Source organism: Convolutriloba macropyga, chromosome 3 (assembly GCF_964194025.1).
Source record: "Convolutriloba macropyga chromosome 3, txConMacr16.3, whole genome shotgun sequence".
Taxonomy (NCBI): domain Eukaryota; kingdom Metazoa; phylum Xenacoelomorpha; order Acoela; family Convolutidae; genus Convolutriloba; species Convolutriloba macropyga.
In genome coordinates this window covers 22,887,738-22,906,239 of record NC_134470.1, presented here as the reverse complement: position 1 = coordinate 22,906,239, position 18,502 = coordinate 22,887,738, and the positions used below count along the sequence as shown (strand labels likewise).

The window sequence follows — 18,502 nt, the reverse complement described above, 5'->3', positions numbered from 1 at the left end:
TTCATGTTCAAAGATGAGATGTCAAAAGAATTAAACGCAGCGGACCGTATGATCTGGCATGTTTTCTTTTTAAAAATAACCTGCCATAAGTTTCACAGAACGATGAAATGGTTTACATCAGAGATAACGATTATGAAAAGAAACGGAGAACCAATTATTCAAAATTTTACCATTTTATATAATGTTCCCTACATATAGTTTGTGACGTCCCGTCATTTTATTCCAGAAACCTTGTGATATCATATCTGTTTGATACTATCTCACAACGCGCTAAAGAACAGTTAAATTAAAACAGAAAGCCAAAAACGTGAAAAAAATTATACAAAAATTGTTTTGGTGAAGACTTCACTATGAAACATCAATTTGTCCCCTCTTTGTAATAGCATCCAATAAACTTGCAATAAACAAGCCATATTCAGCGAGGAAATGTAATAAAAAAGACGAAACAGTAGACAGAAAACTTGGAAAAATATAGACAAAAAATGACAAAAATTACCTTTTTCCACGACAAAAACAAATTTAAAAATTTGCAATTAAGTTAAAAAAATTGAAAAATGTCTGAATTTTTATTTAGAAGCAAAAACTTCTTGCAGACCCTAGAAACGGACAACAATACAAAATTGCTTAAAAAAATGCTTCTGTAACGTCAAGATGACTGAAAAAGCTTGAAAATGCATTTGAAATCTGTATGATGCGCCTCCCTTTAGGCCGGAGCCTCAGGCATTTAGTGTAGTGACCTTTAGAGGAATGAATTCCCAGACAAGTAAACCAGTGGCTAAATGCTTTGTCCATTTGAGGAATTAGCTCATCGAGGGGCTGTGTCTCGAGAGCCTCAGCTAATTCTTGGTAACATTGAAAACCCTTCTTTCCCAGTATACAATTACCACTTACTATATGCGAGTACTGCCACCTTTCCAAAATAATTAGAATTAGAACTAGAAAAAATCAACTTGCAAAAAATCCTCACGTTTACAAAAAAAATTTGCTTGCTTAGCAAAAATTTTCTCACGCCTACCTTTTGGATAAACTAACAACATTCTAATAAAGCTGTCTAATAAGCAAAAGACTCGTCTTCATTTTTAGCATTCGGCTATACATCATAATTCATCACACAATAGTATTATAAAGTCTTTAACATCTTCCAAGTTTCCCTGCTGACGCCGTATCACGCCGTTTTTGAGTCTTGATTCTCAATTGTACAAATAGTTTATCAAGATTTTTTGAGGGTTGATGTTCAACAGCTATCTCAACGAAATTTTTCAAATTACTTTTTACTGCGCAAATGATTACTTCAATTTCCCAATCAGTTATTAAAAAACAAAGTTAATAAATATTGAATAATTACTATTTAAATTGTGAATCAGCACACAGAATTGTTTTATAGTCTTTAACATCTCCCAAGTTGCGCTGCCCACGCCGTTTTGGAACTTTGATTCTACACTATTTTGAGTTTTGAATCTAAACTGTAAAAACCGTTTATCAGGCTTTTGTGAGGATTTACGTTTAGCACCTAGCTCAACTATTTTTTGTAAATATTTAAAATGTGCAAATTTTACAGTGTTGTTCCTGGAATTTTCTGTAGCGTTCAAAAACGAGAAGTTTGTTTTTTCTGAATGCAGCATTTTTTTGTACGCTGGCCATAGCCTGAATTTTATAACAGTAAATGCAGTGTTTCGGAAACTATTAGCTGTTTTCTTTTTTAGTTTTATGAAATAATATAGTACCATGTATTCTAGAGAAACTTTTTGAAAAATTTGGTCTTGCTTTAGGATCTATTGAGCTGTCGTATTTCCTGCAGTTAAAGTAGATTTTTTCTGCCCAGCTTACTCTTTGATTTTGAGATGCGTTTCTTTCAGCAAATGTTGAAGAAACAGTTTAATACTGTAACTGACCTACAATAAAAGTGACGAAAAGAGTTAGAAGTTTTGCTTCAGGAAAAGGATTGCAGATGATTTTCATTGTTTTAATACCGATAGCCATGTTCTCTAGTAAGTTGTTCTCTTCCTGTTGACAACATAAAGTAGAATCAAGATGCACGCTGAGGTACTTTACCTGACTGACATTTGCAATTTCAATGTTACCAACTAATAATGTGTTGTTTCTTATTTTCCATTTAAGATTTTTCAAGCAGAGTCAGTGAGTTTTTCTTACAGTGGTTAAGCATGTGGAAATGAATTTCATACTACTTTGTTATCATATTTAATTTTTTTTTGATGTCCTTTTAACCTTTTAGACTCTGGTCTGTAAGTTGAATTTATTGCAGCATCTGCAAGTTGAGTTACATCGGCATATGAAGGCATCTGTTTGTTGAAGACTTTCATATAATGGTTAAAATGTGGTAATTTTATCTTTAATTATTTGATACAAATTTTTATTGGTCAAAGAAATCTTTACGAACAAAGTTTTTAAACCAGTGTGGTACTGTCTGTCTTCTCTACAATTTGCATGTGCATTCTTTTTTTGAAACCTTGCTGTGAAGACCGAATTAGAAGATGTGGGATCGTAGTCCTCGTTTCTGAATGTGTTCTACAAGTTCATCCAGAGAAAGGTGCTCACTAATTTTTTCAAGTGATCTTTAGTTCTAAGTTGAACAATCATTAAACTTTTTTTTTAGAAATGGCGATAAATTTTAAGATCCTCACAAAGTTTTCCTTCAGCTAAGAATTGCTTAAAAACAATGTGATTAGTTCGGCTGAGAGGAAAAACGGTTTTTTAATCCATTAAAATATCAGAGGGACAGAATAGTTCGTTTGCTTTTAATATTTTTAGTTGCTGCAATATATCGGTATCAGATGATCAGGTTCTTCCACTCGTTACTGATTTCAACATACGTAGTATGGCGAATTCCTCTGGTATGCACTGTTAAAAGAATTCGCAAAAAAGTTGATGGTGTAGTCTTCTCGCTAGCGGGTCTGATGATGATGAGGGCTGTTTATGATTTGTTGTGTTAGAGAAGACAAGGTTCTTTGAATGGTCATAGGTTGGTTGTGTACCGCGTGTTTTGTTAATCAGACCGTCAGATGTGTCCAACGACTTTTTCATAAGTTACTTTTCCGAACGGTTTTTTTTATTCAGATGAATGTTATCGCAATGAAGTATTTTAGCATTCTCGCAGTGGCATCAGTCAATTTCTGTTAATCGTAAATTTTAATACCAGGATCTTTCACTAAGAGTTTTCGATCAAATCATTGAACTGTCAATTTATTATTATTTTTTTATTGAAATCAGATTAATAATCGTATTATTTTATCAATAAGATTAGGTTTCGTGTGCTTTATTGTTCCGACCCCTCTTGAGGGCGGAGGAACTATATACTCAAATGGGTTTTTTTGTTCAGACAATTTTGAACGATCGATATATTCATCGTAGAGAGTTGCGAGTGGTATCATTAAAAAGCCCCTCCAGCGTAGAATATACAATCAAAAGATTTCGAATTTCGTATTTTACAGGGTGTTATCGAGGTTTGTAGTTTTGTGAATAATAGACGGATTTCCGTTGTTTTTTTTCCACATTTTCCGGAAATTTGCCTTAAAATTTCGTCAATTTTGCTAAAATTTGTAAAAAAAAATTGTTAACACTAGTACTGTTGATTTTATTTTCAAAGACAGATAAGTATTGTTGACCATTTTGATTTAAAATTATGGCTAAAAATTGCACGAAATTTGCTTCTTTAGTCCACTTTGATTAAATTTGCCGAAAGTACACGCCCAAAAACAACAAAAACAATCTTTGTAATCTAGAATGAGAGCTATTTTCACCTCGACTTCTATTCCAAATTATTGAATCTAGTTTATTTACTCGAAAGTTTATGGTCGTTTTGAATTTTAAAAATGTTTGCTTTTTAAATAAACAATGGCTTATTGAACTTTGCCACTATTTTTCTCTTAATTTGGTCAACTTATAGCTTAGTGTCAGCCAAGAAAGAGTGCTTCGTCTTCCTCTTGTTTCTACTGAATTAAGTTTTTTTGCGGTTTTTCAGCGTTAAGTTATGGTTTTCTGGCTTCGATACTACTAGATTTCACAATTTTCTTTTGTTTTTTTTTGTATTGGCCCATTTTTCACGTTTTTTTTCTCGCTATGTCAAATTATCTCATTATTGACAGTTCTCATATTACATTAGTGGTGTTCACATTAAGGCGCATTTGGACATATAGAAGACTTTTAAAGGCATATATTATGGTTTTAACGGCTTCAACACCCCTTTCTCAAAAAATTAAATTGGATTTTTTAAATTTGTCTTTAACTGTCGTTTTTATTTTGTGTTCTTAGTCTTTTGAATTTTCCTGGATAATGACGAGTCTCATTGTTTTTTGATCGAGAATTAAATGAGCCTATATTCTGCTCTGAGTAGATAGCTGATTGCTTTCATGATTTTGAAAAACAATTGTTTTCAAGATAAAAAAACACTTTTTACCTTCGCATTTGTTCTTTTTGTCTATTAGTTACCTAGTCCCGTTAATTACAGGTCAAATGTGACATTTTTGGTGTGAGGGGAAGGCGCAAGTGTACGAATGTTTTTAAAGAATTCGTTTTACTGGCTTCGACACGGGTTTCCGCGAAAAAAGTAAACTATTTATTGATTTTTGTCTATATTTGACGTTCTTTTTGTAGACGTAAGACATTCTGAATAATTACATTTCTCAAGCGCTTCCTTTGGACGGTTAAACGAACCTGTTTATTTATTTCATTTTGTAGTTAATGGCTTTCATGTCGAAAATAATTGTTTTCAAATAAAAAACAAAGAATTACTCAATTTTGCCCTTTTTTTGGTCTTCTTGTTATCTTTTCTCATTAATGAGAAGTCCTACACCACATTTGTGGAGTTCGAAAAAGTCTCAGCTGAACATATTTTGAGGAGCAAAATATGGCTTTACGGCTTCGACAGCGTTTTCTCGCAAGTTTTCATCGAATTTTTGTTGTTCTTTTTGTAACCGCATGAAAAATTGGTTATCGACAGGTCTTAAAATCCTCCTATAGAGGCGTGTGTGATTATAACCTGTTGGATGTTTTCAAATGCTATTTAATGGTTTTCATTATTTTGAAAATAATTGTTTTTTAAAAAAAACTAAGCCAATTTTTTATCTTTGCTGTTTTTTTGTTCTTTTCTGTCTAATTGTTGCCGAGCTTTTTTTGTAGTGGTCATATATCTTTTCTATTGAATGACAAGTTATTTTGTTAACTTTTAGTTTTATCCGACGCTTTTTTGACCTAATTTTTGGATGTAATTAATGTTTGTTGTTATTGTTATTTGATTTTGTTGTTCGTCTTGACTTGCTTTCTTAATAATGACTGATCTTATCAATCTAATGCGGCATTTTTTACTCCACTGAGTTATTTGCGTTGGAGGCGATCTTTTTGTTAATACACATTTTTTTTGAAAACTTCAATTTTTGGGGTTTTTCTATCTGTTCCTCATTTGGTAGGCATTTATGCCAAAAATGTGGATGAGTGGAGTCGGAACTTTATGTGCGAACGCACATTACCGAGCCCCTTTGTTGAAATTATTGTCATCAGATACAGTTTGTCTGGATTAACTTTTTCGGCATAGGGTAGCCAACTGTTTTCTTCAAATGCATCTTTTGATTTTCAATCATACTGCAAAATTTGTTCGCACCATCGTACAGGTAGACTTGTGTACAGACATGTTCAGTGTTGACATGTTCAGTGCCGTCCGTTGGGAGAGTTATTTTTGTTCTGTAACCTTCCAATTATGCTACTACCAAGAATATTTTGGTGGGTGAAGTTGGTTTCCGTTTGATGCTTACGTGATGCTCTCAGATCTTAACCAATAAATGCAAGGGCTGGATGATAAATTGCGATGTAAGGTACTCGTCTATTAGTTTTTCCTTCTGCCCTTATTTTTCTGATTTTTGATAATATCAGCGATATCTTGATAGAGAGTTTATGGTTCTTGTTATTTGATGAGTCTATTTCAGTCCGTCGTAAATATAAATAACAGACGTTTGCTCTCGATTGAGCTTTACAAAAGATCCTTGTGCCAGTTTCATCATTAAATGGAAATTGTAATGATATCAGCAGGCAGGAAAGATATCGTATTTCAGATGTAGCTCAGAAAGGAACTATTTGTCAATCAGTTTTTCTATGCATTCTATACACTCATGAAATGGTCGGTAAAAATACCAAGATGTAAACGAAAATTTGAACGGAATTCACTGACATACAGAGGTGCCAAGCTATTTAATCACCTAATAGAAAGCAATATTCTATCACCCAATTTTGATCAACTCTCTGACTTCTCGTATATAAATTTGGTGCTCAGATTTAGGGATAACTTCATTTTGTCGAATATTCAGTTAACAAAAACCGTTTTCTCTTTATTGAATTCCCGAGTTCGCATTTGGGGTTTTTTTCTTTTTGTTAGAAAACTATCACTAAATGCTTTAACATGCTCTTGCCGGGGTTCCCTAAAGGGGTCGAAAATGTCAAAAGTTGAAAATTTGAAAATCCCTTTAACTTTATTGAGAATTTGGGCTTTTAATTTCTGATTTTTTTTTTCATTTTTTTTTGCATTTTTACTTCTCCTGATAGGGCAATGTCTAGTGATCCCGTTTGGATCCGTTAATTGTCCTCTCTGAGTGTTTTATAATTTTTTGTGTAGCTCAAAGATAACTTGAAGCTTTCTGGTGTAATATTATAGTTTTGATGTTGTTCATTTATACTCAGAGGAAAAAACTCTCTCACATCAGAGGAATGGCAAAAGATATTTTGAGCTAAATTGTGTACATATTGCATTGGGAAAAGTAACGAAGTAGAAATTCTGAAAGTTATTAAATGACGTGTTAATGTATTGTAGTTTGCATTCATAGGTTCAAGAATATTCAGCCGCATCGTTCTGCAGTTGCGTTCATGGGCCTGCGAAAAATCTTATTCTAACAATTTTTTATCGAGATATCTCGATAGCGTTGTTCGCTAATATGCTCAAATTTGCTTTTTTGTCTCATTTTGCATTTTCCATGTTTGAAAATTGTGCTCTTTATACGAGAATAGTATCAATTTTGTACGTTTAAGGCTCTATAAGGCATTTCTTCATGAAATCGTGCCTTTTAATTGCTCTGTTATCTGTATGAGAAATTATTTTTTTGTATTTTGGTCATCAGAGTTTTGATGAGTTTTTGTTATTAGGATCCTTCATACGTAGTGGAGGACAAATAATCGTAACTGCCCCGAGTTCGAACCCCCAAACTCCCCCGCAAAGTCAGATAGGCACAACTGGAACGACCATTTCTGCAGAAGTTGTGGAATCCCTTGCCAGGCATATAAACTCAAGATCCAACAGTGGAGATAACAGTGTGAACTTAAATGAGACATTCAACGTGGATCCGACGTCCTCTTTTCATGTATGTAATTCAATATGTTGTATTTGGCTACGTGAGAAATTAGTTGGCAATTCGTTGCTTATTTCACTTTTCACGTCTCAAATAGTTCCCGGTTTTGATAAATGCTCAACAGATATTTTGTTATAAGGTTGTTCCTTGTTTTTTTTTGAACGATAAAATGGAAGTTAGAAAATTTGCAGAAAAAAATGGTGCAAAAACATTTGGTAATTTTGACCCTATTCGATTTGAAAAAAAAATGGAAAAAGAAATTTTGAAAAGAAATGCCAGCCCCGCATTTTTATTTTTATGTTATAAGTTTGGTCCCAACAAAAAAAACGTACACAGCAGTGCAATTACCCAATGTTTTCCGCTGAGAGAAAATAACAAGCTCAACTTAATAGTATTAGTTTCCGGGCAACTTAAATGTTTTGCAAGAAGTATTTTTTGTTCCTAAAATTTTGATTGGCTCTCCATTGACTCCTAAAAGCTTTTTTCCATATCCCAATTTTGTATTATTTTCATATATGCCTTAGAATTGCAGTCCTTGTCACAGCAAGAGTAAAATTTCTGCAAAAATTTTTTGTGATTTTTTGAGAAACCTTTAAAAGACCATTGTCTCTAATGAAGGGGCCTTGCAAAAGCTTTTGCTTGAAATGTACGTCAGACGAAGCGTTTAGTGGTTTAAATATCATACTTTTGTGGAAGGGATAGTACATCTCATAGAAAAAATGAGTGTAATCAAGTTTAATCAATTGTGGCCTAATATGTGATGTGTCTTTCACGTGGTCGACAATTTTGGCAAAAGGGAAATAATGAGTTCTATAAAAAAGATTAATGATAGTTTTAAGATTCGATCACGTGTTTACACTCGAGGGATTGTCAATTTATTTTTAAGCCCACTTTACTTATTTTACTTGTTTGGATTCGTTATCTTTTTAATTGCTCTCAAACGAAGTTTGTAGCAATTATATTTGTCCTCTGGTCTTTTCTTAATGCGATTTTTCGCTGGACCGATTTTTCGTCTGGCCCATTTGACTATTCGTCCTCAAAAACGGGATAACAGGCCGTGCCCAGAGGGCATTAAGTTCTCGTAGAGCCTTTCAGATCACTAGTCTCCAAGTATGCGGTTCACAGAAGCTTTTTGGAGACATAGGCTCACGATGTGAATGGCGGTTCTTAGAGTTTGACCCCGATTTCACCCCTCTTCCACATCAGCCCCTCCCCTACTCACTTCACCACCCTTCAATCCTCACCGCTACACATCGTTCAAGCAGTAAGGTTGTGGCCCCGTGCAGGCAAAGACCCTCCATCACCCCCCCCCCCCCCCGATGCAACCCAACCCCCCCCCCCCCCCGAAAGCTAGCCTCACGAAACCGTTGCTAGCTAGTGACGAAGCCAAACGCTCACCGGTCGTTTGAGAGCAATTCGCCGAAGTTTGTCGGTTATGTTTCATTAACAGGATGAAAAATCCTAAACCGTAAAATAAACTTTGAACTCAACTTTTTCTTGTTTGCGTTTTTGTAGAACTCTGTGATGGTCAATTATCTGCAAAAAATTACAGTTTTCATATTATGTTAAAAGCATTCATTTTGATCACGAGATTGAATTTTTGTGGAGGTCATCGCTCAATTCATTTTTGTTGTTCCTATCAGAAGTTACCAAAATTTTTGGCGAGGTTTGCTGAATGCATTGAAATTGGGGTTTAAGGCGAGAATTGCGGAATTGGAGAGTGAGAACCGAATGCTAAGTGAACAGTTGCAATCTGTGCGAGCTGACAGTGCACATAAAGACACCAGGATAGCATCTTTACATGCAGCTGTTGAATCTGTACAGGATATGATCAAAGAGAGGGAACGACAGATGTTGGACATGAAAAACAAGGTACGCTTTTCAATATCTATATCAAGTCAGAGTAAAGTGAATTAAGGTCCATCAATATGCTTTTAGCCTAATTCATTTTCCTAGGTTGCTGTATTTGAATTTCAGTGCCTAATCTTTGTCCCTTGGAGGCTCGAAAGTGCATCCAAGTTCGCGGACACTTGAGGAAATGAAAACTTTCGATGTTCGGTTACTTTTTATGCGAGTTTTATTTGTCGGCGTTTTTGTCTTTATGGCATCATCTCTATTGACGGTATTAATGATGGCATTATCCAGGATTAAATTTTGTCACAGTAATTCTCTGTCGGTGAAACCGGCAAAAATTTGAACTCATGATGACCAATTTGTGTGGCGCGAAGACTTAACTCCTGAGGTAGTTTCAATCTAAGGAACTTTGATAGATCTATGAATTTGCTGAACAAATTACGTTTGTTGTTTGTTTCACGCGCACGTACTATATTTTAATGGGTAAAGAAAGAAAGGCTTTATTTATCTTATACATAATAAATGATTAGAATATCAAGTTTACTGGCGGAAAGCACAAACTACGAGATCACAGATCTTCTTTTCAGTTCTGCTTTTCATCTTCTAGTTTGTAACAGAAACGTATGAACATCAAGTGAGAGCTAAAGAGTACTATTGATGTAAAAGAGAGATGATGAAAAGAATAGTAAACATTAATTTGGGTCTCAAAATATATGTCAAAAATATAAAATATATGGTGTCTGTACTTAGAACAAGCATTCAAGATTGGAACTGCTTGAGTCCTGCTTAGAATGCTTCCATATTGCGCAAACAAATTTTTACTCTGATAGCGCAAAAGAGGACATAATAGCTATCGATGATGTTGTTTAGATGGACTCCGCACAAAGACTGAAAGACGAAAACGTAGAATTGAAAACGGAGGAACTAGAAAGACTTCGACACAATTTGTTCACAACAGAAAGAGAGGCGCAAGATGCTAGAGAGAAATTAGTCACGTGTGAAACTGAAAATGAGCTACTAAAAGAAGAAATGGAGTCGCTGAGAAGAGAAATGGAAAATAATCAAAACAGTGTTCAAGAAAACAGAAAAATGCAACAGGAACATGAAAAAGTCGTGAACGATTTGAATTCGAAACTTGAAAGTCTTCATCAGGTAATATTCGGGTGGGCATAATAAGAAAGTCTAATTAATAGACTAGGAAAATTAAACTTTCGTTATAAAAGTTTAGATGTTTTTAGATGGAATTTGAAGGTCAGTGACAGGTTAGAACCTCTCTTGGCAATCCTATTCGGGTACAATATGTCGTTTCATACAATCTTTTGTGGAGAAATTTGTTAAACGAATTTTACATGATACTCGAAAACGAGTCTTGGACATGGTTGATTATATTCCGGAAATTTATTCAAAATGTCCACGTTCACTTTTAGAATAGCAACAGAAAAATATGACCCGTAATCGAAGTTTAATCCTTTTTTGGCTTTAAACATGGATGAAAATCCCTTTTTATTACCCTTATATAATCATGGTTTTAAAGCGACAATTTGTTGGGATAATATTGTTTAGAATCTGCTACGTTTAAACTGATATTTGCTCCGACCCCACTTAGTGGGGGGGAGGAACTATACGCTCAACGGGTTTTGTAGCAATAAATTTTGGCCTATCGATATATTCATCGTAGTATGATTTTTGCATTAAATTGTTGTTTCAAAATTTTAGTTTACGTTAAAATATGGAACAATTACCTGTTCCATATATTCGAGTAGCAATAAAAAAGACAGTTTTGGTTTGATCGGAAGTTTTACAATCGAAAAGATTCCATTTCCTTTGGAGCGCTGTTTTTAAAATTTCTTCAGAAATTAGTTTTTTTTGGTTGTCACTCATAGACAATTCGTTTTCATATCAAAGTTCTATTAATGACAAATCCAATTGACGTTCAAATGAGACGCAATGAAAATATTATTTGTTTTCAAGTAATAGTTCATTGAGTTTTGCGTTTTTAAATTTTTGGGTTTTGCCTGCATTGGTAAACTTTTTGTAGTCCTCTGACTTAGCCTCCTTTCTTACGTACAATTGTTTTCTCAAGGAGCACTACGTGAAATTATCTAATGCTTTCATTTGATACCTAATTGTTGTTATCACTTTTAAAATATTTTTGAACTTTACCCCCCTTTTCTGAAACACATTTGTGTACTTGTTGGTCAGTCCCACTAATCATTGCTTCCATATTTTTATTTGTGATGCAAAAACTGATCTGGTTGGTGGTTTTATGTTTTAGTTAATGATTTTACGACTTTGATACTACGAGTTTCCATAAAAAATTTTCTTTTTAAATTTATTCATAATTTTGGTTCATTTTGCAGTCTGGTCACTTTATCTCAATGCTGACAGTTGTCATCGGCATTTCAAAGACGCTCAGTTCAGATCATATAAAGACGTCAGCAAACAGCTTATGGTTTTAATGTCTGTAACACTTTTTTCCCGCACTTTTTTATTCATTTTTTGGATTCATTTGTTGTCATTTGTTGCCTGTATTTGTTGTCACTTTTGTAGACGTAAAATTATTCGGTTTATTAACAGGTCTTATGGGCTTTGTGGCGTCCTAGAAAGGTAAAAGGGAACTTATTTGAAGCTTTTCTTTAAAAGTTAAGAGATTCAAAGGCTCTGATACTGATAATTTTCTTTAAAATTTTGTGATTTTTGTATGTTTGCTCATATTTGTTTATCTTTTTTATGTCAGATTTTCACAATAATGACAATTCCCATTGGCTATGCAAAAAGGCACAGTTGATTAAAAACTACAATTTTCAGCGTCCTATTAGTTTCTAATTCATTGCCGTGATTTGATAGCTAAAGGTTTTATTGGTTTTGATTTTAATTTTTAATTAAAATTTCAGAATAGTTTTTTACTTTGCCCTTTTTCTTCTTTTTGTCAATTTGTATTTTAGTCTCATCAATAAGAAGTTCCAACCATTTTTCGGTTATGAAGACGTTAATGGCTTTTTTATTGTTGTGTGTTTTTTATTTTATAATGGAGATTTAATGACTGTGACAGTGAGTTTTTGTTTTAAAAAATGCGAATGGTCAACGTATTTCTTTCTGCTGCCTTTTAACATATTCCTTTTAGTGACAGGTCCATTCATTTCAAGTGAGGTACAAGGGAACATATAGGATGTGTCGTTTTCATTTTAATTAAAGCTGTTTTAGCTGATTTTATTCAATATTCAGTCATTAGCTAATAGTTTTATTGGCTTCAGTCCTTAATGTTTTTTGATTTGTTTGTATTTAATGAGTTTTTCCCTGTCTTTTGTTATTCTAAAGTCCTGTTTTATGCTTTTGTCTCACCAGAAACAGCTTCTAATGGTTTTTCAGGAGTTGTATCGGGGTTTATCTAGATTTTTTTAAATGAAATTAATGTCTTTTATGACTTCTGAAATTATTCAAAAAGTTCAATGGTATTTTGAACTTCGTTGCCTTTTTCCTTTGTCGAAATGTTGCTTAGTGCCCTTAATGGCAGGTGCTGTGTGCTTTTATGATAAAGACAAGTAAATTTGTTTATTTTTGTTTTTATGGGATGGTGTTTTGACTTTGTTCGTTAGTGTTTTAATAATTAGATATTGCCCTAGAGTTTTGTCTTTAATATTTTTATTTATTTTGTTATTTGTATTGTTTCTTTGTCGTGATAATGGCAAGTTTTATGAACGATCTAATGCAGCATAGGATTATTCATTTATTTAGTATTTTGTGCTTGTAAAATTTTCCTTAATATAATATCTCTTTTCGCACTTCTCTGCATTTGGTAGACAACTGAGTGAAAAATATTGAGCGGGTTCGAGCTCCATTTTCAACATGCATTGTAACTAGATTGGTCAAGACTTAAAAAAACTTGACGATTAGAGGCTTGAACTGAACTGACGCTAGCGTACCTGATATAGATGATGAGATCTGATTCTGTTTAACCTATTATTTGGGGTAAATTTGAACTGAATAATTGCTTCAAAATTTTTCTGACGCTATTTTTATCGAGCGTATCATGTCTCTCAATCCACCATCAGATATAATATTCTTGATGTCACGAATCTTGATAAAAAACTATAGATAATTGCTCACTTTTGTATTTTTTTAGTTCCAATTTTACTTCCATATTGAAATTTTCCGAGTCCAATATTGTTTGAGGCCTCACTCTTCGACGAAGTCAAAGCTCAACATGCCTCGGCTTTTGAGTATTCTAAAATGTTAGCAGTGCCCTCTGTCACACGAGTCTTTTGAAAATATTTTCTCAATAATTTTAAGTAGAATCCGCTATGTTAAGGGTGATGATTTCGACATTTATAGATAAAACTGTTTTGCAAATTTCATTACAGAGTTCTGTCTCTAGAATCCGGCTATTGCCTGTTTCAACTCAGCGGAATCTCGACTGAAAATATAAATGATAGCAACTCTGTACCGGCTTTACAGTGGTGAATCATTCAATCTTCAATGTGTTTCAATCGTGGTTTTAGAGCGCCGTATAGATTCACAAAAGAGTCTGTTTTAGTGTCATGCTCTTTAATCACTTTTGATTTGTATAACAACAGGAAAGAGGTCGATAGCGGAATTTATTTCTCTTGAAAATTAAGAATGAAAGTTTACAAATGTACACCACTTTTTTCATTACTTTTACCTATAACATTTTGCCATCAATCAATTTTTAATAAAAAATGATTTAATGATGATGCAATTTGCTTTCATTGTAACAGCCAGGATAAAATAATGTTCCTTGAGCTGCAAATGCAACAGAGGGCTGCGAATCGAAACATACTCGTTTGCTTGTGTATAACCAACGGATGATTTTGTGAGTGGATTATTGGTGAAAATCATCAATAGGTATTTATTTGACATTATGGCATTGGGTATTTTGGCATTGGGTAAATCGTCGTGTAACCGTTTTAGACATTGAATCAGTTACAAGAGAAATGTGATGTGAGTGACATTGACGGAGTTTCAACGTACATTGACCAGCTGGCCTCATCCAAGAGTGAACAGGAGGCCGAGCTGAACAACCACGTGAACAAGTTACTGGTGCTTGAAAGTGGTTCGTAATGCAATTCGAAAATTTCTTCTCGCTTGAGACTAGATCCTTATGGAAAACATTGCAGAATAGCCAGGTTTTTGAAGCGCCCCACGAGAGAATTGTCGTTGTAAAATTTGACATATAGATAGACTATAAAAGTGTACAGAATTTTTATACTTCATTTTTCTTCATATTTTATACCCTGCTAATTGTATGTATAATTTATAATGCTAGTATCACTTACTTTTAGATAAAATTATTAGATTACAAGGGATAGAAGATATCACACACAAACCATCTTCAGTGTAGAAAAAAATCCCTTTCTCAGGTATCTGTGACTGACCCATTCTCTGATAGAAGTGAAGGGACCAATTAATATTACCACCCTGACGTTATCGCAATCAAGAAATTATCAAACTCCAAGACTAAACCAAGTTTTTGAATAACATTAGAGGGCGATAACAGCAGTTGCATAACTTACCCCACTGTGTTGGCATTTAGACTACTTTTTATCTGCTGTCTTTATATAACAACTATATTCTAATCCCGAAGCAGAGTTTAGTCTCTTTTTCAGATTAAGAAGGGTCGATTCAAAGCATAACAGTATAATTTTGTTACTGTTCCAGAAATAGAATTCCTGATTACTAAAGTGGAGGCCAGTGGGACTGATATGGAAACATTCAGCACTTTGTTCCAATCTGCAGAAGGAGCACCTGAAACGCCACAGGGTATCAAACTCAAACACACTCTAGAACTGTTCATGTCTTCTATCGTGACTAACATGCAAAACGGCAGCGGGAATCCTACTAGTGACGTAATTGCATGCTTCAGAGAGAACGGCGTTGAATTGGACGACAGCTCCCAATCAGGTTTTGTTTTTGCTCCTATACCCCCCCACCAGCATAGCATTCGTAAAACCTAAACTCCTTCGCTAAACTTTGTCGTGAAGTCAGTTCAGAGCGGAGAACATGAAAAGATTATCAGTTCAGTATTATTATTTCAAAACAAAAGAAATTAGGAATAAATTATGCAAAATTCTGTTGAGTACTTTCTGATCACATCGGGAACGAATGAAAACGAATAGGTCATTTTTCATATTTCCATCTGTGCAGTACTGATTTTCACTGTGCGATAGAACTTCTTTTACTATATGTTCAAAAGTTATTTGTTTCAGACGTTATAGTGCCCAAACTTACAGACGTATTCAACAGTGTCAATTCCTTGAAAGACGAGCTAGCTTTTTTGAAAGAAAGCTACGATGCCGTTGTGAAAGGTAGACCATTTGATATCATTGTTACTGAGTCAATTACACCTGAAATGTACATCTGTTTTGAGGATTTGAATATATTCTTAACAAAGAGGCACGGTAATTTGCGTTTACACATTGTTCCGAACCACTTCCGGGGAGGGGGGGAACTATATACTCAAATAGGTATCATTAGAGAATTGATACTGACTGGTACCATTAGAAAGATCGTGCAGCGTAGAATATGGAATTAAAAAGATTTTTTATTTTCGTTTTTTTACGGGGAGTTATCGAGGTTTAAAGTTTTGTGAATAGCAAAGGGAATTCCGTTTTTTCAAATTTTCTTTATTTTTTGACCAAATTTTTGCCAAATTTACTAAACTTGTAAAAACTGTTTACAACAATTGTATTGGTTTTACTAAGGATAGAGAAAGTGAGTCGGTAGGTTTTATCCGAGTCTTTTTGTTAAAATGAGCTAAATTTTTAAATTTCGGACTTTTTTAAATTCAAAAATGGCTTCAAATACGCTCTTTTATCCCACTTTTTTAACATATGCTGGAAAAAGAGACCTAACATCTGCTGTTACCATCTTTGAGAAGTCCGAAAAAGGCTAGTTGTACTTTTTTTTGCAATAGGAGTCTTCTGCAGATAAATTTTTTCCGGTTTTTCGAAAAAAAAAATTCAATTTTTATACATATTTCATCATTTATTTGTGGTTTAATAAAATATTTCATTTGCAAATTGATCTATTTTCCAAAGATATGAAAAAAAATTGTTGTTTATGTTGACCGCGCAGCAAAATCATAGCTAGGTTTAGACTCATCTTGGGTTCTTACAATCAATAATTATTCGGATTAAATTCGGGTGGTTTTTTTTTCAAAACTTCATCCGCAATTTTTTAATTTTTATGTTGATTACTGAAAAGAATTATATCAAATCAAGGTCCAAACAATGACAGATCTCACCTACAACAAAAGGAGGTCAAATGCAGATATATTATGTTGTCTGAGAAAATCTCGTAGTTTTATAGCTTTGACGATGTATTTTCGTAAAATTTTATTGATTTCTTTTTTGCCTTCTTTTGTCATTCTTTTTGCAGCCACATAATTTTGTCTGATTAATCAAATTTCCAACTGGGTTCTTTAAGAGCTACAGGTGAATTTATACAATGCTTTCAATTATTATCTATTCCCCTTATGATTTTAAATATATTTGTTTTGAGAAACTGTCAGGGAAGTTTGGAAGTTTGCCATTTTTTTGTAACTTCTGTCCACTTGTATCTTTGTCTCAATATATACAAGGCAAAACTTATTCCACGTAAAGTAAAAAAATTCATAATGGTTTTCTTCTGTGGGTTTTTATTTGAAACTATTTTTTGATTTCATTTTATAGCTAACGGTTTCAATGACTTTCAATTAGGTTTTTTAAAGAATATATATTCGTACTTACCAGGTATTGATCTTATTGTCGTCGACAAGTAACTTAGTCTCCTTATTGACAGCGCTTGTCAACTCTCTGTTGCTCGAAATTTTATTGTGCTGTTGGTTATTTTGTCACTGACGTCTTTATAGCTTAGAAATGTTTATTTATAAGAATTTCGTGATTTTTTGATGCTGGTCAAAATGTGTGGCTCTTTTTGTCGTCTCTTCTAAAAGGACACTTTACAAAGAAGATCCATATAAAATCAAAGGAGAACCAAGAGAAAAATTCAAATGCTTTTTGTAATTTAAAAGTTCTAATGGTTTTTAATGTATTATACTTTTAATGGCTTCTTTACTTTGTTTTCGATAAATGCTTTCTGAAATTTTGAATTGTGTTCCTTTTTGATGTTTTCCTTTTATGATTCAATCTCACTAATGACCAGCACAACTGTCCTCCTGAGCAGTTGCAAGCTAATCTGTTTTGTTTTTTAGTTGGAAGCTTATGGTTTGTTTGAATTTCAAAAAAAAAATTTCAAGAAGATCTGCGGATTTTTGAGCTTTTTTACTTTTCTTTTTTGTCAAAATTTTTATTTATCTCTATTGCGACAGGTCGCATCCTCTTTCTATTGACCCAATCTTTATAATGGCTTTGTTCAATTAATGGTTTCTTGGCTTTGGTACTACGGATTTTCTGGACAGAAGTGTGATTTTTGAATATTCCCCTATTTCTGAACTATTATCACACTAATGGGATGGCCAATTTGGCTGTGAAAAATTTTCCAATTGAAGATTTTGGAATGACTGTTTCTCATGAATAGACTATAGTATTAACGGTTGCGACACCGCTTTCTTGTTAAATATAAATGTTTCTTTTTGTTTTTGCCGTTATTTTTGTAGTTGATTGACATATAATGGCTAATGACACGTCTCAATTGCTTCCTTTGAGGTATAAATTAACCTTTTAATTGAGCAGAGTTGATAGGCTGTGGTTTTAATCACTTGGAAATTGCTTGTTTTCAAAAATAGAAACGTAGTTTCGAACTTGTTCTCTTTTGCTCTTCTTTGTCGACCTTTTAACGAGTCTCATTATTGATAGGTCTCATATCCTATGCCATGAAGTAAAGGTTAATTTTTTTAGTTCAGGTTTTATCTGATTCCTTCTACTTTTGATGTAGGTTTTTTAAAATATAGACATCGTGTCTTGGTCGTAATTATTGTTTGCTATTTTTGATTTTTATATTTGTCTTGTCCGGTACTCTCATCGCCCCTATAATCCAGCATTTTTTTCACCTATTTTTATGTAAAACATTATGTGAGTTTTTTAAAGTTTTTTTATCTCTTCTTCATTTGGTAGACAACTAAATCAAAACGTCGTTGAACGGGTTGGAAACATTATGTGTTGGGGTGGGAACATTATGTGCCAACGTACATTACCGAGCTTCCTTGTCTTTATACAAAATGAAATGGATAGAAAATTTTTGAAAGATAATATTAATTTTTTATTGATTTTGATCATAGAATTGGATGGATCTTCAAATGCTGCAGACAGTAAAGGAGACGCCTTAAAAACCTGATGGCAAAATTT

General features: G+C 33.6%; 2 protein-coding genes across 3 annotated transcripts in view; one reads left to right on the top strand and one right to left on the bottom strand.

The window, feature by feature from the left end:
* Positions 1-18,502, bottom strand: part of LOC142336073 (uncharacterized) — a 482,576-nt gene that overhangs the window by 122,819 nt on the left and 341,255 nt on the right. The gene's annotated exons all lie outside the window — the stretch shown is intronic.
* The window catches only part of LOC142336070 (uncharacterized), a 114,079-nt gene that overhangs the window by 1,990 nt on the left and 93,587 nt on the right, over positions 1-18,502 (top strand). For both annotated transcript variants that reach the window (XR_012758886.1, XM_075384582.1), the window contains exons 5-10: positions 7,144-7,358; positions 9,045-9,218; positions 10,071-10,352; positions 14,130-14,271; positions 14,877-15,119; positions 15,425-15,523. Coding sequence is in view for 1 of the 2 variants with exons in the window: in XM_075384582.1 (XP_075240697.1) it covers positions 7,144-7,358; positions 9,045-9,218; positions 10,071-10,352; positions 14,130-14,271; positions 14,877-15,119; positions 15,425-15,523 (1,155 nt within the window). In the remaining variant the exon portion in view is untranslated. The remainder of the gene's footprint in view (positions 1-7,143; positions 7,359-9,044; positions 9,219-10,070; positions 10,353-14,129; positions 14,272-14,876; positions 15,120-15,424; positions 15,524-18,502) is intronic.